Raw genomic sequence first — 18041 nt, forward strand, 5'->3', positions numbered from 1 at the left:
TTTTTTTCTGAAGAAGGGTCTAGGCCCGAAACGCCAGCTTTCCTGCTCCTCTGATGCTGCTTGGCCTGCTGTGTTCATCCAGCTCTACACCTTGTTATCTCAGATTCTCCAGCATCTGCAGTTCCTACTATCTCATAAATAGTAAATTGCCTGAATGATAGGAAATAGTGAAATAGTGTAATGGTTAATGGGTATTTTTCAGGCTGGAGGAAGGTTTATAGTGGAATGTGGTATTTGACATCCTGCACAGTAGTTTAGACGTTACACAGATACATTTTAAAAGGTAGCTAAGCATCTATCAATTGAAATTCACTTCAGATAGCATTTATTTGTCATATAGTGTAAAAATATTGTTTCTCTTTATTTTAGTATTTATGGCGAATTGTCCTGAAGAGTGAAAGATGAAAAGCTTTGACAAAAGATGACATTTTCAGCAACACGCAAGTTGTGTGCTACCAAACAACTGTTAATATTCCTTTCCTTAAAGTGAGGGAACTAAGAACTCCAAGCTTGTGTCCTGTGTGTTAAATTAAGGACTGGACTAGCCCCAGTGTGTGCACAGTATGTACTTGTGCGTTGATCCAATCCTGGTAGACCAAGGATAGTTCTAAATTGAAGCTTGGTGCAGATAGTGATGCCAGTATCCTGTTTCCTTTTAGGACGGTGGTGCGGCGAGCAAGTGTGTCGGATCGAAATAATTTGTACAGGAAAGAATGCGAGCAGGAGGCAATTATCTGGCAGCAGATGGGGCAGAAGGAAATGGAAAAGGAAATCGTAGGCAGTGATGGCGAAGATAAAGACTCATGCAAAGATCAGGAGAATGTGACCCCGGTAAAGACTTTGAATAATCTATTTACCTGTCAGAGCTATCATCCAACAGGACATGGTATTAAACTAAGCTCTTATCTGTCTCTTTGTATGGATCCTGCTAATGTTCTTGGTAAGTTTAGCACTGTCTGTCTTCCCATCTGCTGGCCCCACCACTCACTGTCACGTTTCAGATTAAAGTCAAGTTTTGGAAGGCAGCATGGTGGCTCGGGTTAGCACTGCTACCTCACAGCGCCAGGGACCCAGGTTCGATTCTAGCTTCAGGCAGCTGCCTGTGTGGAGTTTACACAACCTCTCCGTGTCTGTGTGGGTTTCCTTTCACAGTCCAAAGATGTGCAGGTTAGGTGGATTGGCCATGGGAAATGGATACAGTCGTGGGCTGGCTCTGGGAGGGATGTTCTTCGAAGGGTCGGAACAGAACTTGATGGGCCAAATGGCCTCTTTCTGCACTGTAAGGATTCTATGATTCTAAAATATCTTAATTGGACCTAATGACATTATTGGAGCTGATCTCTCTGGGTTAAAACAGACACATTTTAAATAAGAATGTAAGAAATGGAAGCAGAACAAACCATACAGCCAATTAAAATGACCATGAATGTGCTCCTGCCTTCGCTCCATGTTCTCAGGATAAAGGGTCGCCGATTTAAGAATGAGATGAGGAGGAATTTCTTCTGTCAGGAGGTTGTGAATCTTTGGAACTCCTTTCCACAGTGAACTTTTGGGAGCAGACTCCTTGTGCATATTTAAGGCTGAGATGGATTGATTCTTGGTCCATCACGAATCAAAGGTTACGGGGAAAAGGCAGGAAAGCAGACTTGAGGAATGTTGGAATAGCCATGGTCCTATTGAATGATGGAGCAGTCTCAGGGGGCTGAATGGCCTACTTCTGTTCCTATTCTCATAGTCTTCCCACCCATTCGTGTATTCCTTAATTCCTGAGAGACCAAAAGTCTGTCCGCTGACATGTAAATAATAATGGCCTGATCATCAGGGATTTATTAACTATGTGGGTGAGTTTATTTAAAACAGTAAAACACTTTAAAAGTTATGAAGCAGACATTACTGCAGCCAACCGATTTCTGTGTGTAGATTACAAACCCACAGCAAACCAACAGGTAGCTGAAATCACGACATTGTATATACACAGCACGTGGACTCCTTAAATGTATTTTCTGTAAAGGCATGGTGCAAATACAACATTATTCTCAGACTAAATATAACCAACAATTCAGCATTGAAAGGGGTGATCCTTTTATCAGCAGTGATTAATATTAAAATTAGACAAATCAGGAAGCAGTGGATAAATACCCCTAAAGTATTTTATATACTGGCATCTGCCAAGTGTGAGAATTAAATTGATCTCCAAATATCTATGCAAATCAAAGATAAATAGAACTTTTAAATGAATATTTGAAAGCAAAAAGGTGTTCAGTATGCTTCTGACACTACTAAAAATATATGTTGGACCAGATTTTCCAAGGAGTGGCAATCTCCCACAGAGCACCATTCCACCCTTCACTTTTTACAAAAGGAGAGAGCTCTGCATTTCCGACAGGAGATTCAGATCCAAGCTCCTTCAGAAATGCGGAGCAATACTTCCGTTCTGACGGTTAATTTGTAACACAAAACTGTCAGGGGAGGACAAACCTCACCCCTTCTCATAGCAGTTAGCTGCCATTTCTGAAGTTTAAAGGTCCAGAATCTCAGAGATCCACTTCGATAGCTGTCATCAAACGGTAAGTACATAAGGTAGGTGTGAGGTTAGGGTGAAAGGAGGGTAAGGTGCCAGATGGGTAGGGGACTAGTGTTTCAGGTAAAGGGTGTGCCAGTTGGGTGGGGGATTAGTATATCAGACAAAGAGGGTGCTGGTGGGTCAGGGACTTGTGTATCAGGTAAGGAGGGTGCCAGGTGAGTAGTATCCCATGTGGTTAGGGAGATAGAGTGACTGATGGGTAGGGTGCAAAATGGCAATGGGGCCAGGTAAGTGGTAAGGGTAGGTTGGAGCAGGTGGGGAAATTGGGACTGGCTGGAGTCAGAGGAGGGTGGGTGTTAGGTCCCAAGGTGGGCTGGGCTGGCAGCAGATGAGGGGGTGTTGGAGACAGATTAAGTTCAGAACAGGGAGGACCCAGGTCTGGAGCAGGAGAGGGTGACGCAAGAGAATGGGAAAGGGGTGGGGGAAGGCCAGAGGCAGATCAGGTCCAGAGTTGGGGAAGGGAAGGGTGAGTCTGGAGTTTGGGAGAGGGGGTATTGGGTCTGAAACAGGGTAAGTGGAGTGATAAGTCTGGAGTGGCATAGCAGTGACGGATCCCAGAGAAGAGACCCGGTTGTCAGGTCAGGGTCTGGGACAGTAAGTAGACCAGGGGAGGTGCAGTTGGGGGTATGTGCAATAAAATGGAATCAGTTGAACAGGGTACTCAGGAGTTAGTTGATGTATTTAATAGTCTAACTTTTCCTAATCTCATCAGAACTTTCCAAATTGTCCAATTGAAATAGATACTTTCGAAGGGTTCCAAGCATAGGTGGATTTTCCAATGGAACCTTCAATTTCTAGGGCAGTTCCTTTGGAGTCTGTTATGATGGGGATTTGCAAGGTCCTCTGCGCAACTCCCATTATCGCTGGAATAATGACTGGCCATCAGAAAATCCGAGCCACTACAATCACGTCCCATCGCATTCAGAGTTGGTGCTTTCATATTGATCCTTGTGCTGTGGTTCTCAGCCATTCCACTAGGTGGCAAGCAACCACAATACAAATTAACCTATGGTTGCAGAATTAATACTGATGTTCCATAATCACGTTACTTGGAGTTTCTTTTGTGGATTTATTTTCTAAGACAGCATTGTATTGCACATAGATGTAAATTTCATTGGGTGGAGAGGGGTCACCATTAACATCCTGGGAAGTGCTATTTATCGTAAGTGTAACTAGACCAGATGTATAAATACTGTGGCTAACCAGATCAAGGAATGCTGTAGCGAACAACTCTCCTCCTGACTCCTCAAAGCCTGTCCACCATCCGATAGGCACAAGTTAGGAGTGTGATGAGGTACTCTCCATTTGCCTGATGACAATAACATTCCCATAACATTCGAGAAGCTCAGCGTCAACCAGGACAAAAGCAGCTCATTTAATCAGAACCCCATTAACCCCTTCAAACAATCACTCCCTCCACCAACAGTACTCCGTAGAGTCTGTAACATCCAATTCAGCAACTCACTTAGTCCCCCTTGGTAGCTCCTTCCAAACCCACAACCACAACCATCTGGAAGGTCAAGAGCAGCAAACACACAGGCTCACCTCCTCCAAATCACGCATCATCCTTACCTGGATATTTTGTCAGTGTTCCTTCACTATCACTGGGTCAAATTCCTGGCACTCCCTTCCACATTGTGTGTGTGTCCCAGTTACCAAAGTCTGCAGTGGTGCAAGAACGCAGCTCGTGGGCATCTTCTCCAGGGCAATTAAAAATGAACAACAATTGTTGGCCCTGCCCCCAAACCCCCCACAGCCTAAGGACAATTTTTTTTTTAACAATTTCCCTCAATCTTGGACTGAAAAAGATGATGATGCTCTTTAAATTAGTTGATTTATTGAGACAGAATAAAAAGAACAATGGATCCATAAGATTTGTAGCAGCACAATTCATCTGATAGTGAACTAGACAGAAGATGTACCATGTTGTAGAATTATGCCATAGAAATGACCATTTAAATGGGAAAATCTAGACTCCTTTTCAAGTCTCTCTTCTATGCTATCCACATGAGTGACAATAATCATCAAAATCTTGTGTTTCTCTGATTGTGCCTCCTGGGAGGACACAATAGATCATTCCAGGACTCTGTCAGTCTGAATTACTCAGCCTGCTTATAAGACAAGATGGCAAGCTAAAAGCAATATCAAGATCCTCCAACAGCTCCATGTTTAGCATGATGCAGCTGAGCACTATGGACAGAGAATTGTCTGAGGCTTAACCTCTTGTCTGTTGTCAGTAGCTAAACCAACCAAAATGGGGCTGGAAATACTACAGTGTTCCTGAACTAGGGAAGAGCAGGGGAAAATCACTCTGGATTATTTCCCCAGGAATGTCCTGAATGTTGAGTTTGGCTACACTGCTTCTACTCTTAGATAGTGCTGATGATGACTACGAAAACTCTCACTGTTGAATTGTATTCCAAGATTAGTCAGCACCTTGAGAGCAGAGGGAAAATATAATAGAATGAGCCCCTTAGTAGAAGGTTTTTTGGTCCATCAAGACTGTAGCAGCTCTGTAGACCGCTATCCATATCTGAGGAAGAGTCACCGGACCCGAAACGTTAACTCTGTTGTCTCCTCCACAGATACTGCCAGACCTGCTGAGCTTTTCCAGCAACTTTATTTTTGTTCGTGAGCTATCCATATCGTTCCACTCCCTACTTTTACAGCAATAGCTCTCTACAAATTTCCTTTTTTCAGGAATTGATGGAAGTCCCTCCTGAAAGTTATTTTTGAATCTGCTTCCCCTGCCAATGCATTTAGAATCACAATTACACTATGTAAACCCTCACCTCCAGCAGTTAGAATACTACGGAAATTAGGTACTTTTTTAAGGTCTGTTTTTGTAGTTTTTACAGGCAATAAACTGTGGTTTTTTTTTCATGCCTGCTTTAAATGCAGAGTTTGGCATCCAACTCCCAAAGAGGTGTGATGGAACAATTTGGGCCTACAGAAGAGTCGGCAGATATTGGCGGAAAGAACAGTCCTTCACTCTCAATCTCAACTTCGCGGAGGTCGTCGTCGGACACTGAATCCTTGAGAATATCCCCCACGGAGGAAACCGCAAATGGCCAGGTTCCCCCGGACAGTTCCTGCCCTGCTCCTTCACCGCAGCCCAACAGGGACAAGAACTGCCAGACGCTGTCGGAGCTGAAGCGACAGCGAGCAGCCTCCAAGCTGAAGAAGCAGCTTTCTCAGGAAGCAGCTCTGGCCAATGGCCTGGGAAGCATCTTGGAAAGTGACCAGCTTCCACCAAAGGGCAGCCCGGTGGGCTCGAGGACATCAGAGGTCAGCTCCAATGGGAACTCGCTCTACTATTACCAGCCCTATGGGGACCCTCCACTATTAAAACTTAAGGCACCAGTGGAGGAGCCAGACACTAAGGGACAGGGCTGCTGTAGGATTGTGTGATTGGAAAAAAAGGACCTGCAAAAGTGTTCTGTTGCAAGTTGCACTTGGGCCAGAGATGGTAGCTTGTGTGACAACATTCACATTGGTAGCTGCTACATTGAAGTACTGACGTGAGGATGTTAATTTAAGCACTATTTTAATTCATTGGCCACTGAATTCACTGTAACTGTATGGAGTTCTTTATTCTGCAAGGTAAGAGTGAATGACTGACTGTTTGACTGTTTGGAATTCCTGGCCATTTAGTATGGTAAGGATTCCATACTGTATTACTGTATAGAGTTTCTGACTCACCTGAGGCTGTGTCTTTTTTATTCTCTCAAACTGCAGGATTAAATGTAAGTTTTAATCTGGTGCTATTTAATTGAATGCCAGTTCGGCACTTGCAGCATCTGTAACCAGTTTATGAAAACAACTGTCAATTTTGAATGGTTTATTTTAAAGTCAGCAATTTGCACAGCACCAGATTTAACAATGCTGCATTTTTTTTTTGTTGTGAGCAACTGTTGTAGAGCTTGTCCTATTTAAGGTTCCTCAAGCATCATGTTACTCCTGTCTTCAAGGGACTACATCACGCTCTCTAGGAACTTAGAGAGAGAAATTGTTTATTGATAAATAGTGACTTATAGTGTAGTGTTATACCCCTCTCACTAATGGGCAGGTTGGGCTATCTGTACAAGTGGAAGATATGGGAACATTTTCCCATTTATCACTGAGGGATATTGAGTACTTCCAAGTCGGGCCTACAGTGGTCACAGACATATTGTGCTTTTGAGGCTAGAAGCCAACCACTGGGCCTTACCTCACTGAAGCCATTCTGCCCTAGACTGGAAAACTCTTCCCTTTCCCATGTGCATGTTCATCTCTAAGGCAACTTTGCTGCTTGTTCAGGAGCTGTGCGAGAGACCAGTATTTCTTCAAACCAGCTTCACTTGCAACCCTGATCCTGAACCTGTCTGCTCCCAACTCCTTGTGTTTAGGAGGGATAACATGCTGTGTGAAGTTGAACAAGGAACTGAATTGTAGCAACATGCATGATAGTAACCGAATATCATGTGATCATCTGGTATGGCCTTTTGGCAACATTTCACTGGGTCAAAAACATATAAATCTATCTAACACTCAAAGCTTAAGTTGACGCATCCACTAATTGTCCTGACTGACGTTTGGAAGTCACCATAGCCCCAGAAGACCATAAGCTGCTCTCCCTTATTAGAGAGAGAGAGAGAGAGAGAGAGAGACAACCATTGGTGAATTTCACTGAGAGTCACCATGCCTCAGATGAGAAGACAGGGCTTTCGTGACCTTCAGCCGGCTTGGGAATTGAGCCTGTTCTGTTGGTGTCACAAACCAACTATCCTGCCAATGGCATTTCTTCCTCAGTCAGTAACATCCGATTAACTTGTTAGTTATTACATTGTTGGTTGTTGAATCTTGCTGATTACACATTTCCTGGTGTTTTTGCCTGCAATACTCCCAGTGACTACACTGCGGGAAGTTCTGAGGAAGTGAATTCTGTTGTCCAGATGTAAATTTGTTCTGCTCGTTTTGTTCTGGAACCTCCCGGAGAGGAGACATTCCCTTTTTTTTCATGTTGCCACTCAATCCTGAGTGGGTCAAGACAGTTTCTTCCTTTGTTCTTGATCTGCAACAGTTCCCTTTGCTCCCCCTTTCCTGAAGTCATGCTTGTGTACAGATTCTAGCAACTTTCCTCAAGTGACCTTTGACTCAAGAGGCAGCACAGTGGCTCAGTGGTTAGCACTGCTGCCTCACAGTGCTAGGGACCCGGGTTCAATTCCACCCTCGGGCAACTGTCTATGTGGAGTTTGCACCTTCTCCCCGTGTCAACGTAGGTTTCCTCCGGGTGCTCTGGTTTCCTCCCACAGTCTGATGTGCAGGCTAAGTGGATTGGCCATGCTAAATTGTCCATAGTGTTTAGGTGGGTTAGCCATGGTAAACGCAGGGGGATTGGGTCTGGATGGGCTGCTCTTCGGAGGATTGGGTGGTCTCAATGGCTCGAACGGCCTATTTCCACACTGTTGGAATTCTGTGACCCATTGACAAATGGGGTTTATTGGCACATGTGATTCAATGAAGAATTAGGATCATTTTATTTTTCTCCTGGGACAGAAAATGAGAAGCTGCAGATCAGGTGGCCAGATATTCCTCTCCCACGCCACCATTCCCCCACCTCAACCCTCCCACCCACTGAATGGAAAGGAATGTATTTCCTGTCAAGAGTTACGTTACCTCAATGAGGTATGAAAGAAAAGAGAAGAGGACTCAGAAAGATGCGAATGTGTGTCAGAGTTGATAGTTCATCAACCCAATTTCCGTTAACCCTGAATACCTCAGAGGAAGAAAAAGTGAGAACTGTTTGTCTGAATTGTCTATGTTTGCAGAAAATGCCAGTTGAAATTCAACAGCTCTGACAACGTCTGTGAAGAGAGAAACAGAGTTAATGTGTAGAGTCCAATCTTAATCTATATTAAAAAAAAAGCCTTGTCTAATGGTGACTGTGTATCAATTGCTGTAAAAACCCTTCTGGTTCACTAATGTTCTTCAGGGAAGAAAATCTGGTCTGGCCTATATATGTGATTCCAGACCCACAACAATGTGGCTGACTGTTAACTGCCCTCTGATTCTCTAGACCATTTCAACCAGTTCAAAGGAAATTAGGGATGGACAACAAATAGTGGCCTTGCTGACATTGCCCAGATCCCATGCACGAGTTAAATAAAAATTATGATCTGCAATTTCTTGTTTTGGGAATTGGGTCATACTTAAGTGTTCAGTATGTCTGAAACAGCTGTCCTGTACAGTTAGGGACAGATTAATACAAGGACATACACAGACCATGCCTAGGGGCCTCTACCCACATATGGGCACCCTGTTTTGGCTGATGAGCTGTGAGCCAACAGATAGTCCACCTATTACAACCCAGAGTGGATCAGTGAACTGCATGTCAGTGCTTCTGAGTATCCATAGAATCCCTACAGTGTAGAAACTGGCCATTCAGCCCAACAAGTCTGCACTGACTCTCTGAAGAGCATCGTCCCCATCCCCCTACTCTGTAACCCAGCATTTCCCATGGCTAATGCATCTCACCTACAGATCCATGAACGTTATGGGTAATTTAGCATAATTAACCTGCACATCCGTGGGGACTGTGGGAGGAAACTGGAGCACCTGACAGAAACCCATGCAGACACGGGGAGAACATACAAATTCCAAACAGACAGTCACCTGGGGTGGAGTCGAACCCAGGTCTCTGGCACTGAGAGGCAGCGTGCTAACCACTGTGCCACCCTGGAGTACTGGAGAGTAGAAGCTTAGCCTTCTCCATGTTGCTGGGATTTGATGTATCAGTATGATTGGGCGTTGTGGGGTGGGTGAGTAATTCTGTGAAATATTCTTTGTTCAGGACCTAAGAATTCTTAACTCCGCTCAGTCTTGATTCACTGCCAGGACAGGGTTTACAGCATTAATGTTCAGACGGAATGAAAACAAACCTTTAAACTCCTACTCGCTCTGTCAGTCAGTCAGATCCTAACTGAGTGGGAAGGCGTCAGATGGAGGAGCTGATATATACAAGGATAAACCAGAATGGAGTGTCACAGCTGGGTGTTTCCTGATCAATTGCAGGGAACCATCTGGGAAACGAGGCAACCATTCTTTCCAAACATTTCTCCTGGCATCAGAGATGTCAATGAGATTTAGGCAGAGCAAAGATAGGATTGTAGCAGGAGAAGAACAAAGAAATAACAATGTGGCAAAGACCACCCCCCCCCCCCACACCACATCCACTTTACTGCCCCCCGACACGCCCCCCTATCCCATGGAGTGTCGTAAAAAGTGAAGGAGCTTCTCAGCACTGAGAGCTGTGGGGTTTTTTTTTTACTTCCCCAAATATTATTTTTTTAAAAGTCATTTTGTGGAATGTAGGCGTCGCTGACTGACCAGCATTTGTTGCCTGTCCCAAGTTCCCCTTGAGAAGGTGGTGGTGAGCTGCCTTCTTGAACCGCTGCAGTCCTCCTGTTGTAGGTTGACCCACAATGTCCTTAGGGCGGGAATTCCAGGATATGGACTCAATGACAGTGAAGGAGAAACGATATATTTCCAATTCAGGATAGAGAGTGGCTTGGAGGGGAACTAGAAGGTGGCGGTGTTCCCATGTCTCCGCTGGCCTTGTCTTTCTAGATGGAAGTGTTCGTGGGTTTGGAAGGTGCTGTCTCAGGATCTTTGGTGAATTTCTGAAGTGTGTCTTGTAGATAGTACACACTGCTGTTACTGTGTGTCGGTGGTTGAGGGAGTGGAAATTTTTGGAGGTAGTGCCAATCAAGCGGGCTGCTTTGTCCTGGATGGTGTCAAGCTTCTTGAGTGTTGTTGGGGCTGCACTCATCCAGGCAAGTGGGGAGTATTCCATCACACTCCTGACTTGTGTCTTGTAGATGGTGGACAGGCTTTCAGGATTCAGGAAGATGAGTTACTCGCCTCAGTATTCCTAGCTTCTGACCTGCTCTTGTAGCCACTGTGTTTATGTGGTGAGTCCAGTTGAGCTTCTGATAACCGCCAGGATGTTGATACTGAGGTATTAGTAATGGTAACACCATTGAATGTCAAGGAGCGGTGGTAAGATTGTCTGTCTGTCTGTCTCTTATTTGTGATGGTCATAGCCTGGTTATTTTGTGGCGCGCATGTTACTTGCCATTTGTCAGCCTAAGCCTATTCATGTTATGCTTTCAGTGATCATGTTTAAAGCTTCCTGATTCACTTGCTTTTCATTTGTGAATGGAGACACATTTTATCAGGCGAACTGGAGAAGAAAACAGATGTGGAACAATATCTAGGCCAGTGCAATCAGCAGCACTCATTGTTCAAGCAAGTAGGTAGGATGGTGCCATCGAGAGGATTAGCCCTCAAGGGTAAACAAAATGCACCTTTTGAACCCAAAGTTTCCATGATCAATCTATTGTGACATTACTCTCATCTGATTAAATAGGAAAGAGATATTAAATGAGAAAGAAATATATCTTATTCATACGTGCAAAATTCTGAGGGACCTTGACAGGGTAGACATTGAGAATATGTTTAGAGGGATATGGGCCAAACTTGGGCAAATGGGACTAGTTTAGTTTGGGAAACTTGGTCGGCATGGACGAGTTAGACTGAAGGGTCTGTTTCCATGCTGTATATGTTCTATGATTCAATGACTCCATGTCCCCAAAAGTGGGGACTTTCAAGGTAGGGACATAGTAACAGAATAAGGGGACACTTATTTAAAACTGAGATGCAAAGAAACTTCTCCCAGCGGGTAGTGAGTATTTGAAATTCTGTAACCCAGAAAGTTGTGGAGGCTCAATCACTGGAAAATATTGGGACGAGGTAGATATTTTCAAAAAAATTATCAGACAGTTTAAGGCTATAGTGAGCGGGCAATGAAGAGGAAATGAGGCCTGGGCAGTTCAGCCATGATCTTGTTGAATGGCAGGACAAGTTTGAGATGCCATATGTATTTCTACTCTTCTAAGTCCCTGGGTTCAATCCACAGTCTCTCAGAGCAAAATGAATAAATCATTGTCCAGGCATTTAAAGGAGCGAATAGGCCAAGGTTGTCTTAGTAGATTGTGACAGTCCCCACCCCCCCACCCCCTTCATTTTAGAAAGTACTATAGACAAACATTGGATATTGCTTGAGTTGTTTCATAGAAACATACGAGCAGGAGGAGGCCATTCGAACCTTCAAGCCTGCTCCACCATTCGTCATGATCATGGCTGATCATCCAATTCAATAGCCTAATCCTGCTTTCTCCCCATAACCTTTGATCCCGTTCACCCCAAGTGCTATGTCTAGCCGCCTCTTGAATTCAGTTGAAGCCTACCAACCTTTGACTGTGCAACAGACGTTTGTCCAATTATTGTTCAGCAAAAGTCAACACCTATGAGATGGGAATAGTGGGGAGCTGGGGAGGAATGCCATATAACTTTAAATTTAGTAGTAGTACCGTGATCGGTGATTCTCAGAATTTGACTATCTCTGTTTGAAGTGTGCTCGAGGTTAAATCGGATGGCACAGTGATGACATTGTAACCACACTAGGGAGATATTGTTGAATTGGTTTGAAGAGTAAATTTCATGTTAGCATCCAGAGTACTGCATTTGTTTTTTTTTTATTTGAAGCTGCTTTGGGCCAGTGCCACCACTTGGTGTTTTAATAAATGACAAGAACCTGAAAGGTTTTACCAGGATAGAAGTCAGAACATCGACATAACCCTCTATTGCTCAGGAAGAAAAAAAATCAGACAGGCAACCTATTTCAATCATTTGTAATTCAAATGAGTGTTAATAGGTCACTCAACCAGCTTAAGCTGTCAAAGCGAGCCTATTCCTCTGGTCGACTTATGGAAAAATATGTGGACTTCAGCTAATAATAGAATCAGGCCCACTTTGGTGGCCCCATTGGTTTGAAACATCTATTGCTACTGTCAAGTATGCTTGAATCGAGGATTTAACTACTGGAAGAATATGCCCAATACTGCCTACAATGGCAGTAATTCCATTCAGGACATTTTGTGGTAGAGGTTGGTGCCTGTGTGATTTTTATGTTAAAGGGGAGATGGACAGGCAGGCATAAATTGACTGTCCATGGTCAAAACAGCAGTATTTTATCATGAACAGCATGTAGCTTTTTTTTTCAGAAATGGGTCAATGTCATTGGTTTTTGGAGTCAGCAATGTGTGTACACAACTTGTGTTTTCACCTCTTTCTGCAGATTCTGCTTGTTTAGACTTTGGTTGTTGCATGTGCTATTTTATGCACTGGAGCAAGACCTAATTGTATTAATATTGTGTATCATATGGAGCTGCCCAAAACTTCTGTTAAAATAAAAACTGTACAATATAGTGTTATATATATGTATAGATGTGCTGAATGTTGTTTATATTTTTATAAATGTCTATGTTACATTTTATGCTTAATATTAAAAAGGATCAATCGGTCTAAATGACTCACATTTAACTTCAATTTCATCTGTTGTGGTTTTTTTCTCTTGTCAAATGCATATGCAAATCACAAACCTGTCACTGGTTAGTTAAGAAGTATCACTCTCTTCTGGAGTTAATAATCCCATTAGTAAAGTCTCTACCCCACCTCACCTGGTGTCAACTGCACTAGTGACTTGGGCTAAAAAATAGGAAGACATTGTTGGTTCTTGGATTTGGAATACCCTGGCAAAGCTGCAGTTTATTTTTTTGTTTGCTTAATCCCAGAAGGTGGTAAGCAGTTTTCCCAAGTAAAGGTCATTTGTAAGGCTAAATTGCTTACAAACATATGTTACGAATTTATGAACAGGAGCAGGAATAGGCCATTCAGCCCCTCTAGCCTGCTCTGCCATAAATAGGTCGTTCTGATTGTAACCTCAAATCGAGACTCCCGCCTACCTCTAACTTTTCAACCCCTTGCTTAACAGGAATCTATGTACGTCTGTATTAAAAATATTGAGGCCTGCTGGTTCATTTCAAAGACTGTTAAGAGTCAGCTGTACAGTGTAGACTGGAGTCATGTGTAATCCAAAGCCAGGTTCCCTTTCCTGATTCATTTTGTACTTTATGATACTGAACTTTTACAGTCATTTATTTTTGGCATGAGTCCACAAGTCCTGTGTTTGGCTGCTCTGCTTTACAAGGAAGATATAAAGAAAAATGGATTTGCAGTTATATAACTCCCAATCAGGATGTTCAAAACATTACATCCAAATAACCCTTTGTTAGTATCATAACATAGAATGGACAATAACATATTCGTATAATAGCTTAATGTAATAATGTGTCTCAAGGAAACATTTTGAAATAAAATCTGACAGAAACAACACAAAGGAGATTTTAGGTCATGGAACTAAAGGATTGGTCAAAGAGAAGTTTAAAGAGAGTCTTAGAATATGAGGTGCTAATTTTTGACCAGAGCAGACCTGATGAGCCAAAGGGCTTTTTTCTGTGCTGTGGACTTCTATGACTTGTAGATGGAATGCTAAATAGAGAGGGAAGGAGGTGTAGGAAAAGTATTGCATGGAGTGGAACCCAGGGGAAAAGTGAGCCACTCGTGGTAAAGCTATTAGAATTGCAGATGCTCAAAAGGCCAGAACTGGAAGGACACAGATATTTTGGAGGATTGAGAGGTTTGGAGAGGTTATAGCTAGGGAGAGCCAAGGCAATGGAGGGATTTGAAAACTAGTCTGTTAATTTTAAAATCAAGATATTTCTTGACTGGATGTGAATATAGTCAAGTGAACGCAGAAGTTATAGCTGATCTGGACATGGAAAATAATTTGCCTCATTTAATCTTGGGAATAAATATCTGGCCCTGTGCAATTAGATGTTGACATGAATGGAGATCATCAGTCACCTATCTCTGTGAACATATGAAAATGATGAGCAGTATAAGACCAGATAGTCCATCAAATGTGAACACTCATGATGGCCATTGCATCATGAGTAGACATTTACAACTCCAGAGAGATTACTTTGGGAAAGGTAATAGTAGAGAAAAAATAGGGATAATAAGTCAAGAAGTACACTGAAAGATTTCTCTCTGACACTCACTCAAGTGATTGAAATAAACTCGAGATGATATGTGTACCTACTGCCTAAACTCCAACCATCATTTTCTGGGACCGTTTTGTGGACAGTACATTGGCACAAGGTTTTAACCAATTCAGTTTTTCTCTGCTTATTTTCATCCTGTTTGTGAAACTGTGTCATAGTTTGACACTAACTCTGGTTAGTAAATAACCAACTTTTGTGCAACATTTTGAGGAATGAATATTTGTTCCCACCTCAACTTCCCCCTTCAAGATGGCAGGCAATGCACTAAATGCTTCATAACCACTGTCATGGATGTAAGTAGGTGAGTGTGGTTTGGGGGCAACACAGCATCTCAGGCAAGGGGTGAGACAAATCTTGCAGCAATAGGCTTATATATGCAGCCCAGGGAGGAATGGAAATAATAAATCAACAATCCTTTCCCATTCTAATAATCCAGTTGTCAAATAATAGTTTATTGTGTCATTAAAGTATCACCTAGAATCATAAGGGCAGCAGGTGCATAGGAGTGCCACCATCTGCAAATTCCTCTCCAAGGTCCACATCATTCTGACTTAGAAACACAGCAACAGGAGTAGGACATGTCAAGCCTACCGCACCATTTAATATGATAATAGTTGATCAAATACTTCAATGCCTTTTACCCACAATATCCCCATAACTCTGTATACCACTCATGTCTATCAATCCCTCATTCCTTCAAACTCGAGAGAATACAGGCGCAAATTGTCCAGTCTCTCTTCATCAGACAGTCCTGCCATCCCAGGAACAAGTCTGCTGAACTCATATTGCACTCTATGTCAATGATTTCCTCCCTCCGATAAGGAGACCAAAACTGCACACAGTATGCCAGGTGCAGTCTGATCAAGCTTCTCTACAATTCTATACAATTGAAGCATGACGTAACTACTGCTGTATTCAACTCCTCTTGCAATAAAGTCTGCCATTTCATTAGCATTCCTAAAGGTTTGCTGTACCTGCATGTTAGCCTTCAGTGACATATTGATAAGGACACCTACTACCAGACAAAGGTCCCTTTGTATATCTATACTTTCTAACCTTTTACTATTTAAAAAATATTCTGAACATCTGATCCGCCTACTAAAGTGGATAACCTTTCAGTTTTATTATGTTGAGGTGATGGCCTAGTGCTATTATTGCTCGACTATTAATCTAGAACCCCAAGTAATATTCGGGGGACCTGGGTTCAAACTCTGCCAAAGCAGATAGTGGAATTTGGATTCAATAAAAATCTGGAATTAAGAACTCTAATGATGACCATGTCAGGGGAAAACCCCATCTGATTCGTTAATGTCCTTTAGGGAAAAGAAACTGCTTTCCTAGGCTGGCCTACATGTGACTCCAGACCTGCAGCAATGTAGTTGACTCTTGACTGCCCTCTGAGCTATTAAAGATGGGCAATAAATGCTGGCTTGGTCAGTGGTGCCTACATCCCATGAATAAATGGGAGAAAATATATACTCTATCAGCCATGCTTTTGCCTAGCCACTGCTTTACATTTTCACAACACACTATCCCACTTATCTCTGTGTTATCTGAATGTTTGGAAATATTACATTTGGTTCCCACATCCAAATCACTAATATATACTGTGAACAGCTGGGGCACAAGTACAGATCCTTGGAGTACCCCACTAATCAGAATCTGCCAATATGACCATTCCTAGTCTGTTTTATCTCTGTTAAATCAATCCATAATTCATGACAATGCATCACCTCCTATCCCAAGTGCTTTTCGATTTAGCTAATTAATCTCCTGTCCGAGACCTTATCAAAAGCCTTCTGAAAATCCAAGTATACTACTGCTATTGATTCCCCTTTATCAGTTTTGTGATAGCGTCCTTAACTCCAACTTGGAACTATTTTGCCATTCCTTCACTGTCACAAAATCCGAGAAATCCCTTCTACAGCGCTGCAGGTGTCCCTACAACCCAATGCTTGTATGGTTCCAGAAGGTGGCTCAGCAGCACTTTTTTCTAGCGTACTCAGGAATCAGCCATAAAACAAAGCCCAAATTCCCTTAATAAATTTAAGAAAACTGACCTAGGATTAGTACAATATATATTAGGTATCCTAAAATTGCCAACTCTGCTGGGGAGGTTTCATCACATAACCTCCAAAGCCCCACCCCCACACTCTTACTATTGGCCTATTGTCCAGGAGCACTGACTTTCGACAGCCAATTGGAGACTTTCTGAGCCAATCGGTTGTTTCACTTTGAGTTTCACCTCTCCTACCCACGCAACCATATTTGCAGCAAATAAACTTGAAGGGGTCTTTGGGGTTGCATTAGTAGTGTCCTTTTAAGCCAGGTTTCAAGACCCACCTGCTCTATAGAGGTGTGTCTGAACATCTCTGAACAGGTTGTTTAAAAAAATCCCTACCTCTGGACTATCAGCCATAGAGTTCTGTCGTAACATGTCTAAACAGGAAATGAATAATAAGTTTCATTAAAATCACTATGGATTTTCACTAGCAGATGATTTTCTATCCCTGGCCAATCCTGGAGGGTTGGCGACATCAGTTTCATAAACAAAGACAGAAATTTCTGACAGAGATAGTTGGAGCTGCCGATGCTGGAGAATCTGATATAACAAGGTGTACAGCTGGATGAACACAGCAGGCCAAGCAGTATCAGAGGAGCAGGAAGGCTGACGTTTCAGGTCTGGACACTTCTCCTCTGATACTGCTTGGCCTGCTGTGTTCATCCAGCTCTACACCTTGTTATATCAGAAATTTCTGAGCTTTTTCAGCAATTTCTATTTTTGTTTCTGATTTACAGCATCCACAATTCTTTTGGTTTTTATTCAGTTTCATAAAGTAATACAAGACTAGAATGCTGCTGAAAATCTGATATCAGAGTAAATTTTAACTCAGCATGCCAGTCAGTAATTGTGGAGAGAAACAGAGGTAACTGTGAAACATCGGAGCAGAAGTAGGCTATTCAGCCCATCCAGGCTGCTCTACCATTCTGAGATCATGGAATCCCTACAGTGTGGAAACAGGCCCTTCGGGCCAACAAGTCCACACTGAACCTCAGAGCATCCCACCCAGACCCATCCCCCTAATCTACACGTCCCTGAACTTTACAGGTAATTTAGTATAGCCAATCCACTGAGCCTGCACATCTTTTGACAGTGGAAGAAAACCTGCACAGACACGAGAAGAATGTGTAAACTCCACGCAGGTAGTCACCCAGGGGTGGGATCGAACCCAGGTCCCTGGCGCTGTGAGGTAGCAGCGCTAACCACTGAGCCACCATGATGGCTGACTTGATAATCCTCAAAATAAAGCAGAGAGGCTCCACGTTAACTCCACTTTCCTGCCTCTTCCCCATAAGCATTCCCCTTCCTGATTTAAAAAAAAAGTTATCTCAGCCTTGAATATCCTTAGTGACCCAGCCTCAACTGCCCTCTTGGATTAAACAAGTCC

The 18041-nt window shown here is 42.9% G+C and overlaps 1 protein-coding gene across 1 annotated transcript in view; it reads left to right on the forward strand.

Annotated features, from left to right (window-relative positions):
* The window catches only part of ppp1r16b (protein phosphatase 1, regulatory subunit 16B), a 154793-nt gene extending 147014 nt beyond the window's left edge, over positions 1–7779 (forward strand). The window contains exons 10-11 of the mRNA XM_048608268.1: positions 660–831; positions 5486–7779. Coding sequence (XP_048464225.1) covers positions 660–831; positions 5486–5995 — 682 coding nt within the window. The 3' untranslated portion in view covers positions 5996–7779. The remainder of the gene's footprint in view (positions 1–659; positions 832–5485) is intronic.
* The last annotated feature ends 10262 nt before the right edge of the window (positions 7780–18041 follow it).

Source organism: Rhincodon typus, chromosome 19, assembly GCF_021869965.1.
Source record: "Rhincodon typus isolate 14 chromosome 19, sRhiTyp1.1, whole genome shotgun sequence".
Lineage (NCBI taxonomy): Eukaryota > Metazoa > Chordata > Chondrichthyes > Orectolobiformes > Rhincodontidae > Rhincodon > Rhincodon typus.